We start from the raw sequence: 26,406 nt of genomic DNA, 5'->3' as shown, positions 1-26,406 counted from the left end.
CTCGGGGCTGGTTTGTTTGCCTTTCGGCAGCAGCCCCCATCCCCAGACCTTGCAGCCATACCCTACATGCCTTCACCCCAAAAAAACCCATCGAAAGCCCTTAGCGTGGCAGCTGCCTCCTGCAAAGGGGCTCAGCGCCCATGCTGGTCCCCTCAAATCTGCATTTAGCAGCATAAAGCTTTACTAAGGCCACCCTCCACCCCCTCTAGTGCGGAAAGCCTACCTGTACGGGCACGTTTTCTTCTCAAGCAACTGCTCTCACTTACTGCATTTTAGGACTCATGGCAGCGAGCTCTGAAGCTTTGGATTTTCTGTTAATGTAGTAGCATTAAAGAATAATTAGAAAAAGGGTCTTAAGATTTTCTTTCTTAGCATTTCCAGCAGTGCATCAAGTGTCAGATTCTCAGAAAAGATCAGGATTAGAAACTGTAAAATATGGGCTTGCGTAGGCAGCAAGGCAGGACACCTTTCTGCAGCCGAGGCTTACAGGAGCAAAGCTTTGGGAAGCACTTGACCCAAGGATCCCTGTCATGAACAAGAGCAGAAGAGCTGTGAAGTGATGTAAAAGTTTATTTGACCATAACTGATGGCCATCTTTTCAAGAGCACTCAACGTCCTGCAGCCATCAGTATTCCCAAAAGCCAGGAGCAAATCTTCTCACCAAAACCACAGCTCACCGGTATTTTTAGCAGAAGTAACAGGCACATAAAACAAAAGGCAGAACAGATCCTGATGCCAAGATGTTTAAAAAAAAAAACAACTTTAAAACAAAAGCATCTCTCCTTTAAGTTCACCTGAAGTCTAATTTTGATCTAAATATTTCCACATGGGAGTAGGAGTAAAAGACAAAGCAAGTGGGTTTCTGAGGAAGGGAAGTATGTGGAAGGCAGCAGCAACCTAGAAGGACGTAGGTGCCCTTCATGACAGCACCCAGCATCATGCAGCAAGCTCTCCGTAGGAATTATGATTCGTTGTATGCAAGCTGGTCCCAGATGAGCTTGAGACAAGATGAACTACCTGTAGCAGACTGACAAAGCAATTTAAAAATACAAAAATATTCCATGCAAATGGTTCAAAAAGTTTATTGAATATTTAATTTACAAAAATCATATCCCTATGAGGTGTTCTATGCAAAATTGGATAAAATAAACTGCATATAAAACCCAACCCTAGTAATGCAAATACAACACAGAAATGAGACCATGGAAAGGAAAAAAAAAATATAATCATGACACACATATGACATTCATTAAGGATTGTCCCAACCATCCAAGAATTGGTTCAACATGATGCCTTCTTCCTAGACACATTATACATTTTACCATTTAAAACAGGCCTTCTGTATTCCGTTGGTCCAAATTTACGGTTTATAACAATTCTTTGCATTCTTTCTTTAGCTACTACACCAGTTCTGCCATTCCCATTTTGATCAGAAGGTGGAAACAGACAGTACATACATTGAACACGTGCACTATTAGATGCAACTTGCTATCTTTGGTAGGGACCCTAAATCTGCAGCAAAGTCAGCTTTCTATAACGACAAGAATTTCAGTTTCAGTTTTGGCAAAGAACAGGTTTAATTTTGTTGTTTAGTAGAATGTTACTGGCAGTTTCTGTTGAACATACAAAAAGTATAGTTGTCTCTTGCATGGTTTAAAAATGGAGATAATTCATACGGGTTTTAAATCTAATTACTTGTATTTTAACATTCCTTGACTCAAATATGGTTACATAAAACGTCATTACTGCACAGCAGGCCATTCCTTGTAAGAACAAGGGATGTATTGCACACAGACCACAACTGCAATTCCATCCTGCCTTTTTTTTCTCCCTTTTAAAGCAATAAGACTATTCCTGCAGGTAGTCACACAGATTTGGATGCCAGTTTCCCTTTGAACAAGTAGGAATCTTGCTGAGTGACTCAACATTTGTATAGTAAGTTTTCCTGGGAAAGAGGAGGGTGAAACAAAAATAAAAACTAAAGAAGTTTGGGACAATCAGTGCTAGAGTGTTTGCAGCCCTCCTCTGGGATAACATGGATAGGAGGAGCATGATCAGGAAAAAAATAATTAAAAAAACAAAACAACAAACAATGCAAGAGCCAAGGAACTTCACTTTAAAAGAGAAGGAAAAAGTAACCAGACTGTTTCCTCCATAACATTAATATTCCATAAATATTGGACAGTATTTGATTAACTGCCATTAGCTGCAACTTTCAAGCATTCTCTTTGCTTTTTCAAGCACTATCTGGAAAAAAAAAAAAGAAAAAATTATGCACCTCCCCAGTCCTCCCCACTCCCGCTTAGTGGAAATGCAAATAACCTGCATAGCCATGATTTTCTTAGCTGAAAACATTTAGTGGAAGACTATCTAGACTTAAACACTAAGTAAATCTGCTCACTTATGAGTAAAACATGCAATATTACAACAGACAGCTAACTGTCCTCGAAAAGGCTTTTTATGACAATTGCTAATTTGGCAGAGAAGAAATGTTTCCAAATGCATGAAAATAATCTTAAGAGCCTTAGTGAAGAACATAGTTACAATATATTAGCGATTTCTGTGGCATAAACATTTTAAAAAGCATCAGCAAAGTATTAAATATAAAAGCAATATGTATATACCCCCTCCATCCTCAGAAAAGCATCATGATTTGTAGTGTATTAAGTCAGATTTATTGACTGGGGAATTAAGGCATAACCAGTAGACAATAGTCTTTATTGTCTCAGCTCCACATAATTCGCAGGGAACAACCCGTATCGGCCTTTGCAGACACCCCTCCACCAGCCATCATCAATCATTTCTATGTTTGTGATGATGTCATCTGGGTCAAAGGAAATCTCGTCATCACCCGCTGGAGAGAGAGTTGAAGAGGTTTAGTATTTGCACAGGAGCAGTCCGCATTGCAATCTCACCTATCAACCCACCATCGCTAAAAATAACACAGACACCCATCACCTTCCTCTCCCATCAGGGCATTTGAAACAGGGCACCGGGCAATGACAACTGGAAAAGATGGACACTTTCTCATCCTCTGGAGTGACGAGGTAGTCGGATCTTACCTACTGCATTTTGGGTGCATTTCTAACTTAGAGCAACAATTGCTACCTAACACACTGAGAACCACTTTACTTTCTTGATCTCTCCTCAGAATTAACCAGTCACAATTTTAAACAACTATGTATGCCAAGGGTTTAACAAGAGTGTTAATACTTGCTTAAAAAAGATTTTGAAAACTCCCACCATTTCCAGAAACAGTGGCTAGTAGTTTTCAAAAGTGTCTCAATGCTATTGCAAAATCACTAAATTCCTAATCCTTCATATCTTCATTTTGTATGTTATTGTAAGAGACTACAGGATGAAAGGCAAAGGAAAAATCCAGACTTATCTGTGCAGAACAAAGACAAGGATAAAAACAACAGCTTTGCTTACCAGCTTGATAATCATAAAGGGCTATGGCTGTAATTCCAAGTTCATTTTCGTATTCATCATAAGCATTTTCTGAGAGAGAGAGAGGGGAGAAAAATTAAAAGCATGAAGAATACTACCTATCACCCTGAGTTCTTTTCTGTGGTAGTCCCCCTTTAATTCTAGCGCTAACTCACATAGGAAGCAGGGAACAAACCATGCAAGTTTTTAGCAGTGCTGACATTCCTTCTGAAATGGATTTTTTTTCCCTAAAAAAACCAATTAAAGCCGGAGAGGAAGTGTTCACAAGTAGGCATTTAACACAGTACAAAATAAAAACAATCAGCCTCATCACACTTCTGTAAAATGTGACAGAACAACTGAGGCCAAGATCACTGTTTAAGAGACTATTCAATACAAGCTAAGTGTGTGTGTTGGGGGACAGGGGAGAAAGGGGCCTGTTTAAAACTCCCAGGTTTTCATACCAGAGCAAGCAGGTTCATTCTTCACACCTCATTCAGTAACCAGAAGAGGTGAGAAAAACAGGAATTCAAAAGAACCTTATTCTTGCACTTTCATTAGTTTCAGACATCCTTATTCCACTCCCTTATAGGCACAGAACACATCACATCCATTTCAAAGTCCCAAGAATTGTTTACAGAATTTTTTGCTTTGTAGGCCAGCACTGGCTCAACACACAAAATCTCCATCTCTGTGCTTTCTTCTCAAGTTGAGCTGCATTACACAGTGTGGAAATGGTTACCCCTACATTTCTTTTTGAACTGATACCCTAGAGAGCACTGTAATTATTCCAACATCATCTCACATAAGTTAAGTAATTTCAACCTTGCTCTAGCCATACCTTAATTTCCTAATTAAAGTTTGTTGGTGGAGAATCTAAACAGTCTCATCAGACTACGACTTTAGAGAACTAGGACAGTGCGCTATCAGCACAACTATTAGTTAAGTTGTTGCCCAAGGAAATAATCTTTATCTTAAAAAAAGGGTTTCATATCAGAAACAAACACTCTACCTGCTTGGTAATGGTCTCCTGCCCCTGCCACTTCATAGACCGTCTCTGGTTCATATTCTGCCTCTCGCTGACTCACTGCTTCTTGGTAGTCTGACTCTGCAGCTTTGTAGCCAGACTCTGGCTCGCGCACAGTTGAATACGCTGCACTGGAATTCTTGTAGGCAGAATCTGCTTCATAGGAAACTGCATCCTGCAGAAATACAGGTGAGGTTCATCAGGGTTTTGTAAAAAGGTTCCTACGCTTAGGATCAAAACCCAGGTACTGAAAGAGGATTCTAACAAACCTCATAGACTGGGCTTGAGGGTGCCTTCTGCTCAGCTGGCTGTGTGGTAGGAGATGGCGGTGGAGTTTGTTTTTTGGCTTTAGCTTGTTCCTAAATTGAAGAGAAAGAAAAACTTCAGTGCAGCTTAATCACTGATGTCTTGACACTGAACAAGAAACAACCCTCCAGTAAGAAAGACAGACAGCGTATTCTGCAATAAACTCATGCGAGCAGGGAGCAGAAGAGAACTGGACTGGCTGGATCGTTACACCTGCCTGAAGGTTTAGACTGGCTGTGCAGTAAAGCCTCAGAAATACAGCAAAGCAGAAGAGAAAAAAGTGAAGAAACAAAAACCGCATGGTATGTATGCATACATGTGTTTAAAAACAGAGTACCCAATGTTCTTTGGCACATTTCCATAGAAGCTGCAGGGTTTCTGTGTTCAATATATTCATTCTGTTCATTAGCTGGCTGGGCCTCATGTCCCATTTTAGCGTAAGTTTAGAGAACCTGAAGCCTGCATGTTCTAATTATACAACTGATATATTATCTTTGATGAGAAATGATCCTGCAATATCTTGCAGGTCTGCAAAATACCTGCCAAGGCAAAAGACTGAATAGCTTAGACAAAATTAAGTCCTATATACTGACAATAAGGGGATTCAAATGTTCAGAAGAGTTATATGTGGTAGAAATAAACGCAGTATTGCTATTGTATTCTGCAACACAAAGAACATGGATCCGAATCAAATGTTCTGGCACTCAAGCACTTCATGCTGTGCCATCCCACCTGTGAATCAGAGGGCAAATCCACAATCATCATTAGGAAGCCAGGATACTGTAGCGCAAGAAATGCTACGTTGCTTGCATGACTTAAAAAAACCCCAAAAGCCTGTAAGCTAGCTATTTCATTTTGCCTCTCTTACCATAGGGAAAAAGAAAACTGCGGATCTAGGGCCAAACTTTCTTCTTTTTTGTAAAAAAGAAGAGAGAATACATGTTGTAGGAGACTGTGCACTCCAGCTGTTTAGGTCCATCAAGCTGTAACTCCCCAAAGGATCCTCAGGAGAAACTGTAGTCCAGAGATGAAGCAATAGGGCTCTGTTACAAAAATACTCTTCCTTTCCTTTGTTTGTCACAGCTCAGAAAAAAATACATCTAACAAAGAAAGCAAAGCGTGTCTTGAGAACAGAGCCAGCTTTGAAGACAATTCAAAGCTTAGTGCTGTGCTTTCTGGAAAAAATCTGTCCTGATGTGAACAGTCCTCTCCAACTTTTAACTCCTGTGCTACAGATAAAAAAGCACCAGCAGTGTGTTTATTAGAAGTCAAATCTAAGTTTGGGGACAAATTAAGTAGTATCAGTCCATTAGCAATGTCAAACATGACAACAGTTTGAAAAATTTGCCCTAGGTAACGGGTCTCTGCAATCCAGACTACAGTTTAGGATAGCCACAGCATAATTGCCATAAAACATTTAAATTGCACGGTCCCCCCTCAGGCTGGGTTTCTTCCACACTGAAACGCTCCCTGTGAAAGAGCATCCTGCCGTGTTCTCTAAGGTAGCAGAGGCTAGCTAAATCGAGGCACCCGTTGATTCAAACCAGCAGTTAGAGAAGAGCTCCCTGCACGCCATTTGACTATGTGACATATGTGAAAAGCAAAACAGAAAAACGATTACCAGTAAATAGGGTTCTTGTACATATGGACTGCATTCCTTCGTTCCCATTGTGGGAGTACATATGCCCACATACTTTCTTAAAGTGAGAGAACTTTCTGTCTGTGCAAGGAAGTTCACTTAAAGAAATAAAGTTCACTTAAGTCAAAGTCCGTCCCCACCCTTTACAGTATCTGTGGATGGTATGCTTACATCCCTCCCTCCCCTTTTCACACTCAGCTCGTGAGCGAGGGGCAGTGCAGCCAGTGCCATTTCAGTTTCCCCTTAACCTCGTCCGCCCTCCCTCAGTGTCTGCAGAATCACACAATTAACCATGGAGATGTTCAGTCTGGAAGAACATTAATCATCTGGTTATGGTGAAATTTAAATACCAGCTTTTGAAAAAAACTTCAGATGTGTCCAGGCAACAGAATCTTTGATGAAGCACAAGAAAAATCAAGCATAACGGCTTGAATTTAACCCACACTTACAACAAAAATAACGGTAAAGAAAGTCAGTCATTTCTGAGAGAGAAAGGGGGGAAAAAAAAAAAAAGACATAACAGTTCAATGACTCATGAGAACCTGTGTTACTACATTTAAACCCTTCTGGAGAACTGTTTCCTCAGCAGGAGGAAACCTCAATGAAAAGCTGAAATGGGTAACAAAAGCCCAAATTCACCACCCTCCATCCACAGATCTTTCTTATGAGCATATGATCATCCAAAATGACTGGCAAGAGAGGTAGTGGAGAAGCTGAACTTCTTCCCCCACTCAGCCCAGACTATAAACCCATGCAATGGAAGGGAATACTAAGCAGAAAGCCTGGCTACTTTGGCAAGATACAGATGACCAGTCATCTCCTCCTTACTGGTTAAAAAAAAATTATTCCAACTAGGTTGGTATAGGAATAGTCTAATGAAGAGCCATTCGGCATCTGTAGCATGAAGTGGATTATTTCAAGATTGAGACGAGTGACACAGACAAACTGTTATACAGGTCAGACTGAGAGAACTGAAGAAGTCCCTGAAAGGCGAAGGTGGCCCAGTACCAAAACGCACAGGGACAATGAGAGCCAACAGGATGATGTCCTGCCTTACCCTAACCACAGCGCTTGGCAGCGGAGGCACCTGGAGAAATGCACGCACCTGTCCACTCGGCCAATCTCAGGGTTGTACCCGAGACCAAGCCTGGACACAAACCTTCTCTCAAAAAGAAGCATCAATACCTTCTGTGTCAGCCATGTAATCTTTCAAAAAATTCACACAGCCACCAGAGCAGACTTCCCACTTCTCGCTGAGGACTGCAAGACAGCTCATCTACCAGAGCTGAAGGACTGACACGTGTGAACTTGAGTCCTATTCCCCACACACCTATCACTTAGGGCAACTGCTGCCTTGAAGGAACAGAGGATCTCTCCTAATATATTACACTGTCATCACTCATAAGCAAAGCAGGAAAGCTCTGTCCTCCGAATGGACCAGATATCCAGAGCACTGGCACACAGCTGCTGCTCCTTGTGAAAATGCAACTGTGGTGCAATGAAATTACATGGTATTTTAGAATAGTATACTGATATCCCTACTTGGCAAGACAAAGGGAACATAAAGGGCATGCCCCTGGAGACACAGCTACTACCACATGAAGTACCTCCTTGCATCCTGAGGAACATCAACCTGATTGTAGCAAAGATGCAGAACACAAAACTTACATACAGTACAGAAAAGATCAATATGAGGTGTCAGAGTTGTCACATGCCCTCGGAGAGAGACACTTTTGTAAAGTAGTTGCCCAGGTGGTGAAGGCACTAAGTTAAGGATAAAGCATCCTGGAACCCTGCAACAAGAGAATTCTTACCATCTCAGAGTTGGTAATTGCTCTGTGATAACGAGTCAAGTTTTTTACTTCAGAACATTCACTTTAAGACCCAGGTGTTCAAGGATGGACTGCACTGTTTGCAGGGACTGGTCTTTTGTAGAATCCCCTAGAAACAACCAAATCAAAGTAAGGAAGTAACAGTCCTCGGTTGAGGACTCTTGCCTAGCAAGCACCATCAGCATCTTGAAGATGACCTAAGAAACTTCAGACAGGTTGAGAAGTCCTAAAACCACCAGATACCTTGTCTGAGAGCGAAGAAGTAGTGATGACGGAATGGAGTTACTGCCAGGTAAAAATATGCACCTCAGAGAAAGAAATGAAAGAGCAGGATGAATGCTGAGAACATCCATTTTCCTTTGGGATTGATACTTCTTAACAATTCTCAGCAGTAACTGGAAGCAAGGGCTGTCCAAAGTGATCTCATGGGTGCAGAATGGCCTTATTAACAACGCAACACTTGTGATACCCATCAACTTACATCATGGTTCTTCCTTATTTGGAGAACTGTAAAAGTATCTAGTAAATTAAATCCTCCAAAGATAACAATGCTGCTTGCTATAAGTCACAAGTCCTAACGTGATCCAGATCCAGTGTGCTGACAGAGGAAAACAAGTGCCAAGAAAAGGGAGATCTCTTGAAGGAGGAGTGAAGCTGCACTTTCAAGAACAATGTACACCTGAAGTTTTCCCTGGCTTGTGTTCAAAAAGAGTATTTGTTCCCATTCTTCATCACCCCACGGAATAGACCCAGAGCTGAGGGACTACAGCTCTTTGACTAGAGTTGCAGTGTAGGTGGCAAGGACAAGGACAGGGGAAGATGAGGAGTGAAAACTCACTTTGTTAAGGAAACAACCAGGTGCTAGACCTAGATACAGGTGATGCCTAATCTTAAACACACTGAAACATGCTGGGAACAGCAGACAGCTGTTCAGGAACAGAGGCCAGCCTGCAAATAGCTAGAGGAGCCATGGGGCTGCCAGCTGAACAGCTACACCAGAAGAAGGTGGTGACACACGCTGACAGCATTTTGCTGTGGCTCTGAGTCAGCAAGTGCTGAGGCATTCAACTTTTCTCATCTGAAGTACTCCCAGAGCAACTGTACAGACTAGATGCATTTCAGCTTTACCTCTCTGAGGAGAGGGGAACCAAGTGACTTCTCCTCAAGGCAAACATTCAACTTTTCTCTGTGTGGCTCAGTGCTGGAGGCTGGTGCCAATGCCAAGAATGACACAGAGCAGTCCAAGCTGACTAACAGAGTGGCACCCTGGAGCAGGCTTGCTGACCTTATCAAATCGAAAAGACTGAATTCTCAACTTCAGCTGTTTATCTCTTCCTCTCTCAGCTTTAAGAGACTGGCAAATGCTCTGTTAAAGGGGTAACATTTTTCTCCAGGACAGTAAAGAAACCCAAATAGTGGTTGGGGGAAGGTATTAAAAGTCCACAAAGTCCACAGGGATGAAAGGCAGCATTAGAAGAAATCACTGATAGACAAAGATGAACGCCCATTCATCTTGTGATGCATGTATGCAGTGAACATATGCTCACACTGTACATCCTGAAGCCATAAGGCAAAAGAGGAGATAAGCTGAAAGAAAAAAAAAAAAAAGCAGCAATCACTTTAGATGGAAAGACTTGATTTATCCTATAAAGCTAGAATTTCCCAAATTTCAAACAGAACTCAAAAGGAAGTTAGCATTTTTCAGAAATCAAACTATACACAAGATACATGAGCCATGCAGTTTCAGCACAGCAAAACTACAGGGCTATTTCAGAAGCACTGCTGGCCCACACACCTGTGAACAGCAGACTTGAGAAGGCAACCAATGAACCCAGCAGGGGAACTGATTTGGATTAACTAGATGTTTTATTTGTTAGGGTTAATTTTCCACTGTTGTGTGACTATACAGATGCTCTGCTGGCATAAGGAATAAGGCAGCTTGAGACTGCTGCCATTAGCAGCCATGCTGGTTTAGGCCAGCTTAGTTAACGTGATGTAATGTGCAGTTTCACTGCAGTGTATTTTTCTTAGTTTAGGAAGATCAAAGCTAGGTTACTGTAAGCCTACCATGCATTAGTTTTTCATACTTGTAAAACAAATTATTTACACCAAGTCTAAATTTGTGATGAATTAGACCATACTGATGAAATGGGATGAACACCACAACCTGACATCCTGTAGCAGCATCCCGCTAAGGGTAAGTATCTACCACATCTGAGAAACCAGCCATTGGGTCTGCCCCATTTGTTCCTAGGCAATGGACTGAACAGATCTGAGAAACCATCTGACAGTCTTTCCTGGATTCCAGATGTCTCACAGAGGATGCTGAGACAAGTTCATATGCAAGAATATTTCTTGTTGGGGTCTGCAGCTGGTGGCATGCATTGGCTCTAACAATGAAAGATACTTCTGGCGGAAAATAAAAACAAAAGAGGAGAAAGAGAGAGAGAAGTAGGAAGGAAATAGGAAAACTCCCCCATAGCCAGCCAGGAAGAACAGTGACGAGGGTCCCAGACAAGGAATCTCCTCTGGGAGGGTCTCTTCAGCGTAGCAAGTGAAAATAATGAAGATGATGAGGATGACCGTTTTCCTGTGCATCTCTGAGTACTATATACTTTTCATCAGGACCCGCCCAATCTCCCTACTGGTTATTCCTGCTTGGGACGCTATTAGCACTAGCTGGAGCATGCTACTTCAGCATCAGTGTTGCATATTGGTTGGCTCTTAAGTCTCAGTGCACATATATGGCCAAGCAGCATTTATTCAGAATTTAAGAGACTGCTATCTTTGTGTCCTATGTTTAGTCTTCTCCAGTATAAACTATTATCTGTAAAACAAGAGGTGAAGAAGGGGAAAAGAGGGACTATTCTTACGCCAGCATCAACTGCTTGCCACTCCCTGCCATAATATCAGAGTTTACAAGTGTGAGACCATGAAATCAGAATAACAGCATGGGACCACAAGGGAAACTGCCACAGAAACTCTGGACAAACACTGCTGCAGCAGCTTGCTTGAAAGGTTACACAGCTGCAGACAGCAGGCCCTCAGGATTACTGATGATAAGGCATCTCAGGCATTGTGTAATGAAGCAAATGAACAAGACATGAAGGAGAAGTTACTATTAATGCACTAGGCCTTCCATCTCAGCAGCAGAGTTTCACCAAAAGTGCAAATTCTGTAAAGCAGATAAGATGCAGTTTCTGACTAAACATTCCCTGGAATTATGTTGCTTATGAATAACACAGAAATCACGAAGCTTTTAACGATGCCAATGCTAAATTAATTTTCTTAATTCCCAAACTAAGATTCAGTTAACATTTGGAAGATAATTTCCCCTCATGTCATGGGTGTGTGCTATACCAAAGCGTGATACCACCTCCACCTTCCACAATACAGATTCCGAAACAGCAGCATCACCGACTATCACCGTGCTATTAAACTTCTTGGACAAGCTGTCATATAGGGCCTTTTGGAGACCACACGTCTCTCCCCTTATGAGTTCCTCCGTGCCCAAGGGAATCTGGTATTACCAGAAGGCAGAAGTACAGTAGGAAAAGGTCAGACTGCAGAGATTAGTGCTCAAGACTAGATACATATTTTGGGATAGGCTAAATAAAAAAACCCTATACACTATTGTTACCTTACCAGCCTATCTGATGTCTGATGTACATATGGCGCATGTTGATAGATGGCTGGAATCGCAAACAGGTAAAGCACAGGTACAAACATAGCCAAACACATATATACACACAGAGGGCTTTAAAGCCTAGCTGGAAAGAAGGAAAGTATCTTTTCTTAAAAGGTTCTCTTTTCTCCCAGCATGGCATTGAAACACTACACACACTGCTCAAATGGGATTTGAATCTTACTGACCTCCAGTTTCCTTCGAGCCTCCTCCTGTTCTTGTTTCTCCCTGGCCATTCTTTGTGCTCTCTCAGCTTCTGCCTTCCTTCGGTCTTCCTGCTCTTTTTCCTTGGCTAGGTTTTCGAAGTTAGCTCGGATGCTGCTTGTTTTATTAGCAACTGTAACATTTAAAAAAAATTAAAGTCAAATGTTGTTGTTTAAGGTTCTGTATAAAGGTAGCCTGGAATGAGTTTTTGGTACAAATTTCTGCTAGGATTGAACATGTTTCTGCTTTTCTGCTCTCTGACCTCACAGCCCATTCAGGAAAGTCCTTCTATCCCTCCTTCTCCCCTTCCAAGCCCAAACCTCTTGTGCACCACATTTCTCTTATTTAAAAACCTCTATAACACTTCTCCCTCCTCTCTGTCATGGTACAGTCTCCACCACTCCGCTCCCCTACTCAGTCTGTTCTTTACTCTGATGCTATTTATTCTCCCTTCCTCAACTCTGATGACCCTCAAGGAAAAAAAAAAAAAAAACAACCACAAACCAAAAGTACCTCTAAAGGGAGGGAGAGAGTAGTTGGGGTTGCTAGAGACCTGCAAATACACCAGTTCCCTGTAGATGATTCTTACTCATCACTACTACATTAACAGTAATATCCTGGGCTTTTGAACATTATCCAAAGAAATGATTGGGGCCAATGCCCTACCAGCTTCTATTGGCTTGGTCTTCTGATAAGTTGATGCTGGTTTCTCAATATCTTCAAAGGTTGCTGCATTCTATCAATAAGAAGAAAAAAAGTACATTTAAAAAACACAAATTCATGAAGGCATTCAGACAACTTTAATCTCTGCCATTTTATTGTGATAGTGCCCCTCTGGCTTTTTTTTTCAGAACACCAAAACGAAATCAGGAAGAATCAAAACCTGACAAATGGAATAATTCTTTACGTCAAACTATGTAAGAATTAATCTTCAGGGACAGGTTTAAACACATTAAAATCCTATTAATTAAAAAAAAAAGTGTTGTATGAACAGATGACTCATCAGAACTAAAAAATGAGGCAATGTCCAAAACATTTATTGTGTAGCTGTTGCTGTTCTAATCCACATTATGTGGGATTTCTACCAAGGTAAAAGCATCAGTCCCCTTAAAGAAGCAGATACTGTTAAAAGAGAGGGAGTATTTTGAGAACAGTATTCAAAATACAGGGGTTTTTTGAAATGAATGGTCTTGAGTCATCCTGAAGCCACAAGTAAAAAAAAAAGAAAAAAACCTACAGACTTTCAGACTCCGCTACTTTCTCACTCTTAAACATCCTACATAAAGCCAAGAGAGAATTTATTCAGTAGATAAATCTCAGTGAGGACTTTTTCATCTTTTAGTTTTTTAAATTTAAAAATGGACAGGTAGAAAGGGGGTATCAGCTGCCCTATCTTTCACTGTTACAGAATACTAAAACAAATTCTCCTAAAGGGAAGGTCCCTGATAATCAAAGTGGGCAAAGTTGGTACATATCAGACACCCATTTTAAGCAGTCCACTAAAAGACATCCTCAAGATGCAAGGCATTAGCTAGTTGTTAGAAGACAGGACTGAAATTGTGGAATTAATGGATTTTCTCATTCTTTCGTATAAATTTTGCTATTTATTTCCATGCTTCAGTTTTCCCTACTTAAACATGTATATACACTACACATATGTACACATGTACATGTGTGTATAAACTGGCATCAGCTCTGTGTGTATAAACTTGCTTTTTAAAGATTTAGAAAGGCACAGAACTCTACTGTTAGACTGGAGAAGTGTCCAGATATAAAAGAGCTGAACACTACAGATCTACCCAGGCTATTTTGTATCCCTACAGACTATTTAAGTCATGGCTCTTTTAAGCAACTTACCTTATCCATCCGATCTTTCTGTACACCATACTTCCCACCAAATCCTTTCGAATAATCTAAAAACAGGATAAAAAGGTTAGAGTAGGGAGTTTCTTGTCCCTCTCATCTTTCTGCCAAATGCAAAGAGCCATTTCAAATGCAAATAGCCATTTCAGCTGCATGCAGAGATACAGTGACAGCCGCCAAAGAAAATGCAACTTGTTTTTTTGATGCAGAAAGGATACATAACTGCAAAAGAGCCTTCAGGTACACCAGCAGATGACAGATTGTGGGCCACATGCATTCTTTGAGTAAACATTAAGCTGAGGATTGGTAAGGTATCAAGCAAGGAATAAGGGATGAGCCCTTCTAATGCATCACTTCTGTAACACAGCCTTTCACAGCACCAATTCTTAGCCCTCTGCAGTAATCATATAACCTAAGCCATTTTGCTTTGCTCAAAGGAGCGATATCCAGTCTTCGGTGACCACAGAGGTGCTTTTTTCTCTTTAACTTGGTAAATTCTATGAATGGCAGGAAAATATAACAAATTTCTCATTCCAGTGGATTTGGTCATGATACCCAACTGACGAACATTAAAGTCATTGGTAATAACCCCTGCTCTACACATGGAAAGGGGCAATTCCACAAGACAGCACGGGCCTGCAACAACTCGCCACCACAGAAATGGGGTGAACATGCTATTCCGTACCACCCCTGAGCTGCACACTCTTTCTCTCACCTGACGCTGACTCTAGCACTTGTTATACTCCAAAATCAGTTTAACTCACTAGCGGCATTAACCAGAAAAACAACAGACCAACCCTAACAAGAGCAGCTTTCTGCTCTTTCTAGTGAGTTGTATTCAGAGAAATGTCTGACGAGCACCAGAGCCAGTGCAACAGAAGCAGCAAGAGTGTGTGGCTGGAAAAACACCTCTTTCTGGTGGCAGTGAGCTGTAGGAACATGCCCTTAGACTCTGCAGATGGACAGGCTTTCCTATCGGTCCCTGGAATACAATTACAATTACTCCTTCTCCTCTCAGCCCCAAAACCGCTTGGGTCCCCTAACCAGCTATTTTAGTGTTTGTACTTGGGCTCTGCTAAGGCACATCTGACGCTCTAAAAGTTTGAATTTGTGTCACTGTAGCATAGAAAAATATTGACTATCAGAATGAACAACCTCATTTTCTTCAGCTTTGTATGTATTTTCAGCCAGAATAAATATACTACACTTACATTTTCCTGATCCAGACTTCTCACTTTAAGATAACGGAAAACCAGGAATTCATGGTTTGTACCCCAACTATTTCACAATGAATAAAGAGAGCATTATAACAGTATTTGCTCACCCAAGAACCACAAACATTCCCTACTTCTTGTTTTAAAGACTACAATCATTTTAAAATGATCTTGCCATAACCCATTGCTTGTTAATGGTTACATGCATGGTCCTTATCTGAATATTTTTCCACCAATTTATCCAGGCAAAACTTCACATTTAGAGTCTAAAACTGGTAAGCACGACGTCATCAACATCATACTACTAATAATGTTGTTATTATTACACTGTATGTATAGCTATTAACTAAATGCATAATGTTGTAGAGCTGTTAACTAAACATTGGATATCTGTTTCCTGAATACAGGCTCCCTTTATGTAACATTTTAAGAATAAAATGGAAGAACATTGCTAGATCATGTAGGAATAGAAGCGCAAGAAAGTGTCTGCACATTACTAGCACCAATCTACTCAGAAACTATTTAAGACTGTGTGAGAAGTGGCTGCACTGTTAAGAAAGTAACAAGTGAAAACGGTGCCTTGTTGAGATTCATGCTTGGCTAGTTTCTCCTTGTAATCAAACCCCACAGCAGATGGGTCCTGCCTTTCTGTCTGTACACCAAATTTCCCTCCGAAACCACTCTTATAGTCTGAAAAAGCCATATGTAATAAATTAAAATGGAGGAAAATAAAGAAGTTTAGTCAGAGACACTCAAAATAATTTTTGCAGTATTTCTCAGTTACCAATAATTTTGGATGGTGAAAAAAAAATATCTCAATGCACTTTCAATAAGACTAAATTCAAAAGATGTTTCCACTTGAGATTAAAAAGAGGTCAACATGATTTATCAGACATAAGAACACCATTCTGAAGTCACAGAAAAAAGCACTTCTCAACATTTTTCATACATACTGCATAATGCACTTGCATTTGATCAACTTTATGAACACAAACATACGCATAATATGTTCACCAAAACAAAACAACATACAAAAGGATACAAGAGAATAAACTGAGCTCCTTCATCAGCACGGTTAACATTTGTACACTAGAGATCTGACTTTTAAAGAGGTGTTAAGACAGGGTCCACAGAGACTATCCTCCAGATATTCCTGCACAGTACTGTTTAAAGGAAGAAGGAATATTCCTGCTGCCGCACAACTTGAGGAAAAGAAGCTCTCAGCTAAGAGCTATGACCATTCCCTACTGCTGCCTTAGAACAGCCATTTGAATATATGGTATAAAATGAGGGCACAAAAAAAAAAAAAAAAAAAAAAAGACTTCCAGTAATCCTCTCACAACAAATCTGCTGGAGCATCCAACAGAACAATATTCTGAGGATCGCTTTTAATTTCTTTAATTAAAAAAAGAAAAAAATAATTAATTTAATTTCTTTAAGTTAAGAGTGGTGACAGGCAGAGGGCTGGGGAGCAATCGTTATTTTGCAACTTTTCTTCTGGGTACAAGTATTTCATAGGAATAGGTACCTCACAGGCAATGAGAAAGGATAGCATTAGAAATTAGATTTCCCCTGCATGAAAATAGGGGTATACTTAACAGAAACCAGAAAAAGGAGATTATTTGTGGAAAGTACAAAGAAATTGCTAATTTGTGGTTTGCACAACTCAACTGAAAAAGGAAAAAAATAATCCAGGCTACCTGCAGACTCATAAAGCTTCTCCAGTGAGAACTTATCACTAAGCCTGAACTTTCAGGGAGTCGGTATCAGATGTGTTAAACCTGCTTTGCAGACACCAGTACAACCAATACACAGCAACCATTCAAACACAGAAAAAGGAGACTCATGTCAGCTACTATAAGGCTGTGGCCAAAGATACTGGGGAGGAGGGTTCACACAGGGAAAAGTCAAAAGGAGGTAAGTCAGAAAGAATGGCAAAGAATTGTGAACTGATATACCTTTCTGGGATTCGTGCAGCTGCACTTTCTCCTGGTGATCCCAGCCAAGTGCACATTTGTCTTGTCTGTCTGTCTGCACACCAAATTTGCCTCCAAACCCCTTTACATAATCTGTATGCATGAAGTTTCAGAAAACATTATTGCAGTTTATGACTGTAAACAGTACTTAATAAAAAAAACCAGTAACATGTTATGGGATAAGCTGCCCTGTCATTAACGATACTATCTTTCACTCTTTTTTTCTCTTGCTACACTACCTCAACAGAGGGGAAGGATACTGATTAGGTAACTCTAGGATCACGATGCAAGGAAGCATCACAATTCCAGTGAAGGTTACAGCATACAGACTCAATAATATTCAAAGATTTGAAGAATCTGATGCACTTTCAACCTAAAGCCATATAACACACACAAATATATGCGCAACGTAGATATATAAATAATGAAGGACTTGATACTGCCTCTGAATACCATAGATCTGTGCAATTACATATTTATTTCAATAACATCCATACGGACAGAAGGTCCCTTGGAAATCAGATTGTGAAACTCAGGGATAGTTTACAATGCCTTCTGTTTCTTTAAGGGAAACAAAAATCTGCATACACAAAGGGCAAACACACATTTACCACAAAAAAAAAACCAAACAATTTTTTTTCTCCCAGGTTTAAAAGGCTGATTGATTTGAACTAGTATTTTTAAATAAGATAATAAAAACCTTTCTGTGATTCATGTTTTTCCGTTTTGCCTTGATATTCAAAGCCAACAGCACTTTTGTCCACTTTGTCCTTGTCAACACCATATTTACCACCAAAGCCCTTGGAATAATCTAGAGATAAGAGTGAAGAATTTTGTTTGTAAGTGTTCAATAACAAAATATTACCTTGAAAAATTTTGACCTGCTAACGTTACATTGCATATTAAAAGCAGCACTGACATCCCCAATTAATCTTGATACCAGACACTGAAGTCATAAATTCTTCAGAATACATTCTCTCAGGATGGAAAATAAAATAGCATCGTATGTAGTTCAACTGCTGGGCAATATCAGCAATTCTGCTACTTGACTCCTTGATAAAATTCTTAAGACACTTAGAGCAAAGTGAACTTCAAAAACTATGTCAGCAACAGCCTGGATGCTTTTAAACAAACACCCCCTTTTTCTCTTTAGCATTTCTAGAGAGCAAACATTTCTTTGAGATAAACAGAAAACAGATGGCAAAAATGTAAAAATTTTTCAATAAAATGGTCGATTTTTGATCAGATATGCCTGGAAACCTGATTAGCAACACAATATTAACTCTAAACACTACTAACTCTGATAAACGTTTTAATCTACAAACAGCTGATTCTTCCAGAAACACTTCTCTGTTGTGGTTAAACTGCTTACAGTCTCAGTACTTTAATCTACAGCTTTTCAAAAGAAGTTGCAAAAAACCTCCAGAAAAACCTACGTGCCCTGCTTCCAAAGTAATGGCAGTTGGATCATCACTTAAAACCAGTCAGAACCTATGTTTTAGGTTTCTTTTTCAGAAGTCAAAGTTTTCAGCAACGTAAATTTTATTCAGTGTTAACTTTCAGCAGGTTAGAAGTGCAACAGATGTAAAAAATTAGTATTTTACAATACTGCCTATCTTGAATGCCTACTACATCAGAGTACAAACTCACCAACACATGTGTCTACTCACCCTTCTGTGACTCATGTTTCTCAGTTTTACCCTGGTAATCAAACCCCACCGCACTCTTGTCCACTCTGTCAGCTTGTACTCCATATTTTCCACCAAAACCACTTGAGTAGTCTGCATTGAGAGTAAAGCACAATAAAAATGAAATGAAGAAGCTTTTAATGGAAACATCATATCCTAGCAATTGGGGGGGGGGGGGGAAGTTATTTCAGAACTGAAATACTACTCTTTAGCAAACAAAATTAAGTTTAATTTTAAACACAGAAAATAAGACAGGCAACAGTCCCACAGTTTATGATGGTTCCTCTTAAATCTACTTCTGATTTCCAACAGGGTGCAAAACAGCAAAGAACAACTCCTGGTCTTTCTAAAATGTCCCTGAACCTCACTTTTAAAAGAAAAGTAAGACTCACGATGACACGCTATTTCCTTGTCTTAAAACCTCACCAACTCATGAAATTGCTTTGAAATTCATTTTTTCATCTTCTCTTCCACCCAAACCCCTCAGCATTTGATTCAATGAGAATGTCATGTGGAGGCCTCACTAAACAAGGTCTTTTACAAACAGTAAAAGAATAGAGATCTGTTCTATTACTTACAAAAATGTGTGTCTATAGAGGCAACCACCTCACCACTTTACCTTTTTGGGAGGCATGCTTCTCAGTTTTCCCCTGATACTCAAACCCAACAGCTGACTGGAAGAGAAATAAAAATGCATGTGTGACAAAGAGTTAGATATTAGTAGAAAAAACGCGTGCACTTCAGTGGACAAACAGCAAGGGACGTTCCTGTGTCTTTCCAGACTGTGCTGACCTTCTCGATCAGGAGCATAAATATCTACTTAACTTATAGGCCATATTCATTTACATGGGAATTTAGTACATGTATTCATAGCAAGGGTTTTTGTCATCCCTTGCCAAAGCAAATTGTACCAGCAACATACTCTAGTCTTGCCAGGTTCAGCAATTCAGTACAACAGAAATCTAGCATTTCCATGCAGGTGTTGTTACACACTCTTGGAACAGGACGCAAATTATCCTGCCCAGTAGCTCATGTTGTGGTACAGGACAAACCATCCCCAAACCCCTCCTTCTGTAGCATTCACACTGATTTTATCCTCATCAAAGAGCACAGCCTGGCTAAAAGGCAGATTTTAACATCCCTTTTCAGTTTTCTTTTCAACTCATCTCAATTTCCCATAAGGGCTTTTCTCTATTTTGCTTTAAATAGAAATTTATCTCTGTAACAGTCAGTGTTAGTTTACTGCTAAACTTCAAATACAGCAGGAAGAGCAGACCACACCAGCATTTTAAGGTATTGGAATTTTTCAGTTGTACGTACAAAACTCGACTACTGTGAGTAGCTGCAGTACGAGATGAAATTGCTTACCTGGTCAACTCTATCAGTTTGTACTCCAAACTTGCCACCAAACCCTTTCACCGAATCCACTTGGGAGCAATGCTTAGAAAGTTTGGATTGATATTCATGTCCAACAGCTGACTAAAAGAAATTGGAAAATTCAGAAACAGTCAGCAGTTCTATACAGTTCTGCATGTAAGAGAAAACACTACACCAAGTAACCTGAGGATAAGCTTCGTTACAAACACGCATCACCACCACTCTTCCTGTTGAAACTAACTTCCCTGGAAATTGCTGCTCCCTTGAGAAGTCTTTACAAGACTGTCGCCACGCTACCAATACAGCCTAGGCAAGGGAAGTGCCAAGAAAGAGTCTGACGGCAATGACTGTATTACACTCTGGATTTTTACTTGAAAAACACAGGAATGAAAACAAGAAAGATACAGACAGAGTCTTGATGGTGTTCATGCAGAATTTAAAATAAGGATTAGTTCCAGATAAAATACACAGCCTTGTATTCAGGTACATAGCTACAGATCTGTTTTAGCTAATATTAGACTGCAACCAAATACAACTACAGCTAGGTTTTCCATTGACATTCTTTTAGGGAGGCATCCTGATCTTCTGCATAAATCAAAATTAGGCATCTTCTCTCTATACTTTCCCCTCGCTGGCAAAACAGCATCGCAACATGAAGCAGTGCATCCACACCAAGACAGAGCAACCCATGCCAAAGGCATCCCAGCCCTGCAGTCTCCAATTTGACCCTGTCCCTGGAAATCAAGCTGAACACAGCAAATCGAGGCGCAGTTACTTCGCACTGTCACTGCGTTCAGGTAAGACACAATAATATGTAATTACACACCTGAAAGTACATCCAGATAGCATTTGCTAGTGTTACACTAATCTAGTGCTAGAACACCATTCTAGATCCTGGAATTGATGCTAGAGCCTAGCACCTTGAGAGGTGCTACATAACATAACACAAATGGTTTTTTCTTGTCCAGTGCCAAAACTGAGCGCTGGCCAGAGCAACTTGCAATTTGCCACTTTAATCTAACATTTGAGTCTGTTGCTCAAACACATACAATTCCTCCAAGAGGCAGAAGACCCTATAACCTGCTGCACACAGCCGCGTCCAGACTGAGAGGCTGCACCCTGTGATAAGCACCTCTCCTGCCTCAGCACAGCTGGTTCCAGCACTGGTCCCTGTGCACGGGGCAGTCGGCATCTGCGGCTGCAGCAGCGCGCACTCCAAGCAGCTGCCCCAAGCTCCGACCTTTGAGGAATGAGAAACTGCTTATCTTGTACCAGTATCAGACAGCTGGACCAAGGTGAATTAAGTTGAGGACACAAGGCGCCTAGAAACCATAAGTAACTTGGCTTTTAGTTAAGTGCCTAAACTAAATCTGCCTTTTTTTTTTTTTTTTTTTTTTTTTTTTTTTTTTAAAAACACAGGTACTTGGGGGGAACATTCCCAGCGCTCAGGAAAGCAAAACATTACTGCACATAATGGCTGAAGTAATTGTCAGGTAACAGAACGAGGATGTCAATAATAGGACACTACCTTAACTTATAAGCAATATAAAAGCTCCTTTCTTTTCCTGACTGAAACAGTCATACTCTTGTTCATTTTGCAGGTGTTCTGTAGCAGAATAACTGTTAAATGCGATGGAAAAGGCTCCCTCTTCCCTTTCTTCTTCCTGTTACCTATTACATTTATGGAAGACATGAAGCTCTGAAAATTCTAGGTTTTATGTGCTTTTACATGATCTCTCTTCTGCTATACCAATTGAGGTAGGTAAGGTTTAAGCATGTTGTTTTCTTTATGTGGTACCAGAACTTTCTGCATTTCATCAAATATCAAACATTACAACATACCCCTTTTTAGAAAAGACTTAGAAAAAGATTTTTCTTGGAAATCTGTATTTCAGAGTAAATTGCCCTCATAGTTCCTCAGCACAATACTCTGTCACATTTTAAATTAGTTATGTAGGTCTGGCATATAGAATGATGTAACTGTTCATTTTAAGTCAGCATCAAGGTTTTGTCCTAAATGCAGCAAAAACCTGTACCATGACAACGCTGCAGTGACACTCATTTACTTCAGGTGAGTCAAGCCTTAATACTAGCACACCTGCGCAGAGCCACAAATACCTGTGGAGGAGAGATCTCAATGATAAGGTTTTAGAACTATAATTATAAGGAAGAAAGCTTTATTAAAAAAATAAATTATGAACATCTTGGGCTACCAGTATCACTCAGATGGGCATGACCATCATGTTTTTTCTGATGATTAATTCTGGCCTACAGGAAACAGTACTCACTTTTTTTTTCCTCTCTTTTTTCCCATGGACACAGGTGAGGGATAAACTTCTGACAAGAGAGAGCTACGCAGCTGCAGACCAGGCCTAATGGTTGAACCTGCTCAGCAATTCCTTTCCCAGATTCAAAGGTTAGGTTAGCCTATTTCAAGGCCCATTGAGAATTATACAGCAATTTACTCTGGAAGATGGGAATCCAGCAAAAATTTAAGGCTGCCAAATTACTAGAAACCCAGAAAGTAAACAAAGTAAGAAAATAAAATCATTCTTATTCAGGAAACAGTTTGGCTCTTATTTGAACAGAGTACATGAAAGAAACTAGCCAGAAGTTGATATGCCTGTCTAATTATCACATGGCTAATGGAATTACCTTAAGAATTATCATTTATTTTGTTAATAGTGTAACTTAAACCAGCCATCAAGTCCTTATGTAAAACACTACCATCTGACTGAAGTACAATGATTTTTTAAATACCTGGATTACTTGTCACTGTTCACAGTTCACCACTGTTTAAGAGAGCTGCCCTCTAATTTAAAAGCAGCAGTACACCCTTTTTTTCATTCTTTGGCAACCTCTATATGCATAGAAGAGCTGGCACAGCATTGAAATAAAAAAAAATACTGGATTTATTCATGTATGAAGTACTTTGTTAATTTAGAAATATATGTTTAGAAACTTGAATCTTGACTCCAGGGGAATCTACTCGGGACATAAGCACGCAGACTTGCTCTAAAGACAGAGCAAGCATCAAACAAAAACATGTGGGGCCACTGCACATCCCAGAACTTCTTCTCATCATTTACAGATTCCAATTTTGCCACCTGAATTACTTGTTCCTGATTCTTCAAGTGCTTTAGTTCAGTTTTTTCTGTAGGAGCATCTTGATTTAATTAGGGAACAGAGCACAATGGACTGACAGATTTGGGTAGTAGTGGTCACAAGTGTCCCTGTTAAAGCACTCTAAGAGTGATGCTTCTGCCCTCAAAATGAGCCACTGCTGTACATAGCTTATGCCACGATCTGAGCTTCTAGGTCTCTGAACCTAGCAAAGTTGGAACAACTTTGCACCTTTGTGAAGCTTAACTTGCACATATAGTTGTGCTGGCCAGAGGCAAGGCAAGGCAGGGCACGGCGTATAATATCATCCCAGGGAAGCATTGATACTTACTTTATCCATGCGATCTTGTTCAACACCAAATTTCCCTCCATAGCCATGGGAAGCTTTTGGTCCCGTTTCAAGCTCCTTCTCTTTAAGGTTCTGGTGTTCTTGGAATACGTTTTCTCTCAGCTGATGAATACTTTAAAGACAGATAATCAAGCAGCAAGTTTTACTAAGAAATTTTCAGACAATAACTTCAAAAAGATGCAAAATAAAAAGATGATAAAAATACCATCTTAATTAAAAGTTGGACAACTTGTATTTTTCAAGCCCTTCCTGTTTTTTCAGTGCACAAAGCACTTCATCATATTCTGAGAAACAGAATTTATTCCACTGCAAAACACTGTCTAAAATAAAAAAAAAAAAAAAGTGTTGGTTTTAAGACTAACATGGAAGGGTATTTTGCTATCTGAACAATCAAATACCTAGAATTTACAAGTGCCTGAAACATATTTTCTTCTCATGTCCTAATTTAAGTTCTTTCCAACGCTTTTTATTTAGATGGCAAGTTTTCAGAATAGGGATCATCTCTTATCATATAGTCCCTATGGTAACAGGACTCTAATTCTAACTGAGCATTCTGGACACAACCGTAATGCAAGATAAGGATGCAAGGAGACATGCACCTCCTCTTCCCCAAGCGTTCCCTTGCAATATGCAGAGATTGAATTTACGGTAGTCCAGGCCACATAGAAGAAGGATAAACTAAGAGGGTAATCTGTACCTTAGAACACTTCCCACCTGAGTTTAAAGCTTCCTCAGGCGTAATTCAGCCAGTAGGCGTCCCCACTGCACTCCAAATAGGGCAGAATAAAATTGATCCCTGAAGTAAGCCACATAGTTCAGTCTCTCTCCGTTTGCAACACTGATGACATTTATTCTTAGCTTTATACCACGAGGGTTGATGCCCCAGAAATACACAAGCAAAACCAAAACAAACATCACAATCACAGACTTCCTAAAACTACTTTAAAGTCAAGTCTTAGGCACTTTTCATAACAAGATTCAGAAGATGGATCGTTGCTGTCTCACATAGCCCTTCGTGACGTGTTCATTTGCTTTTCTGCCAGGGAGCTCAATTTGTTACTTTGCCAGAATTTTTATGAGTTTGGTAGCAGTTTTCTAAACAAAGCCTAAGAATTAAGGGACCAAATGTATCTTTAAAGTACCAAACTGGAGCTGCTCAGATCACCCAACACAAACTTCTCCCCTGGCAGTATTGGCTCTTGCACCAAAACAGAACAAAGAAACTTTCCAGACACAAAGAGGCAGGAAAAGTAACAGTTCCAGTTACAAAGAAAGATTTAAGAGTCCCTACGCCATAGTTCTGATCTTAATTTCAGATCTGAAGATGCTGACATATTTGAAAGACCAGCAATCTGGCAAATAATCAATCTTCTACAGAGACTCTTGTTTTAATTATGAAGATACAAGTAACCAAGAGCATGAGTTAAGTCGCCTGGGATTGTGACTATTAATAAATTTAAAAGATTGCTGCTTTACTTGATGTGCTCTTGATGGCCGGATCCTTTCACAGTTTTAGCTCCCCAGCGCTGTTCTTTCTCACTCACATCGTTCTGCGAAGGACACACACAAAAAGAGTTAAAAACCCAAAGATTTCACTAGTTATTTGCACTTTACAGTTCATAGCAAAACCCTTCAGCAGTCGGCGAGGTCAGAAGAGTTAGAAAAGCAGTTAATACCACCCTCGCTTCTCTTCTGCTGTGAGCCCTGTGCTTTGTCCCCTGCTGAAATGCACAGAGCACACGTTCAGCCCCAAGAGGCTTCTGCTTCTTGATGCAAATCCCTTCCATACAACTTCCCTGCATTACCCAGCCAAGACAAGGTAGTTTTGTTCATCACTCACAGGCACAGAACACTTAATTCTCTCTCCTTCCAGGAATATGCTCCTATCAGTTTATTTTGCTGAGATATAGCCCCCATCCTGAAGAATTACTCTTTAACATGTTACATAAGACACTTCTGCCGAATCAGTAAAATTCAAAAGCCATACCACAAAATCAGGATCTGTCTCCCAGTCATCGGCTCCATCATCCTGATTGACAGAAATGGTGTGGCCTGCAGTAGCCTTCCACATCTGCAACACCATCAGAAGAAGCACTGTCACACTCCAGTTACATGTCAACTCAATTTTATATTACGTATAAGCTGAGGGAGACAGAATCCAAAACTCCCAATACAGTATGTTATTTAACCACATAAAGAGAAGCTATATTTGCAGTGAAAGCAGATTTGACCATTGGCTCTCAGGCTGTCTTCTCAAGCTGGTTTGAAAACCCCTTTTAGTTTTCTTATTGGCACTGCAAAAAGGTTAGGAGCGATCACTGACATAATTTCAAAGAGAACAAGGAAGTCTTTCCTTGCCCAAATTAATATGTGTCTTTTCTTCATTCGCTGCACTAAAAGACTTCTCTTCAAACAGGTCTCCAAACCAACATCCACTTCTGAAGACTGTCGCTAATTCTAGATTCGATGCGTATATTTAAGGCATAGGAATAGTTGTTTTTTTCCCCAGCCGTTACTAATGATGAGCATAATATTGTTTATTAGGCAGTATAACCTCCGTGTTTCCTCTGTTGTGCAATGAGTTTCAGCATTATGAAAGAAATCCAAACAACTGTAAGAATTTGCATGCAATCTAGACATTAGTGCACCTGCCTGCAACAACAGAGTACAAGAGCTACTGCGTTTCTCAGATAA

At 40.1% G+C, this 26,406-nt stretch overlaps 1 protein-coding gene across 2 annotated transcripts in view; it reads right to left on the bottom strand.

Moving 5' to 3' along the window:
* Nucleotides 1-1,066: 1,066 nt before the first annotated feature.
* Nucleotides 1,067-26,406, bottom strand: part of CTTN (cortactin) — a 28,088-nt gene continuing 2,748 nt past the window's right edge. Inside the window, exons 2-17 of one of the 2 annotated variants that reach the window (XM_052811303.1) lie at nt 25,700-25,783; nt 25,189-25,262; nt 23,695-23,824; nt 20,232-20,342; nt 19,483-19,537; nt 18,846-18,956; nt 17,876-17,986; nt 17,158-17,268; nt 15,779-15,889; nt 13,980-14,035; nt 12,789-12,858; nt 12,107-12,255; nt 4,726-4,815; nt 4,442-4,631; nt 3,433-3,501; nt 1,067-2,854 (exon numbers count right to left, since the gene is read on the bottom strand). In XM_052811303.1, coding sequence (XP_052667263.1) covers nt 2,718-2,854; nt 3,433-3,501; nt 4,442-4,631; nt 4,726-4,815; nt 12,107-12,255; nt 12,789-12,858; nt 13,980-14,035; nt 15,779-15,889; nt 17,158-17,268; nt 17,876-17,986; nt 18,846-18,956; nt 19,483-19,537; nt 20,232-20,342; nt 23,695-23,824; nt 25,189-25,262; nt 25,700-25,783 — 1,659 coding nt within the window. In that variant the 3' untranslated portion in view covers nt 1,067-2,717. The remainder of the gene's footprint in view (nt 2,855-3,432; nt 3,502-4,441; nt 4,632-4,725; nt 4,816-12,106; nt 12,256-12,788; nt 12,859-13,979; nt 14,036-15,778; nt 15,890-17,157; nt 17,269-17,875; nt 17,987-18,845; nt 18,957-19,482; nt 19,538-20,231; nt 20,343-23,694; nt 23,825-25,188; nt 25,263-25,699; nt 25,784-26,406) is intronic. The other variant, XM_052811304.1, reaches the window with a different exon arrangement.

This window comes from Harpia harpyja, chromosome 16, assembly GCF_026419915.1.
Source record: "Harpia harpyja isolate bHarHar1 chromosome 16, bHarHar1 primary haplotype, whole genome shotgun sequence".
NCBI lineage: Eukaryota > Metazoa > Chordata > Aves > Accipitriformes > Accipitridae > Harpia > Harpia harpyja.
The sequence above is the reverse complement of the archived record's forward strand: the minus strand, read 5'-3'. Positions and strand labels throughout refer to the sequence as shown.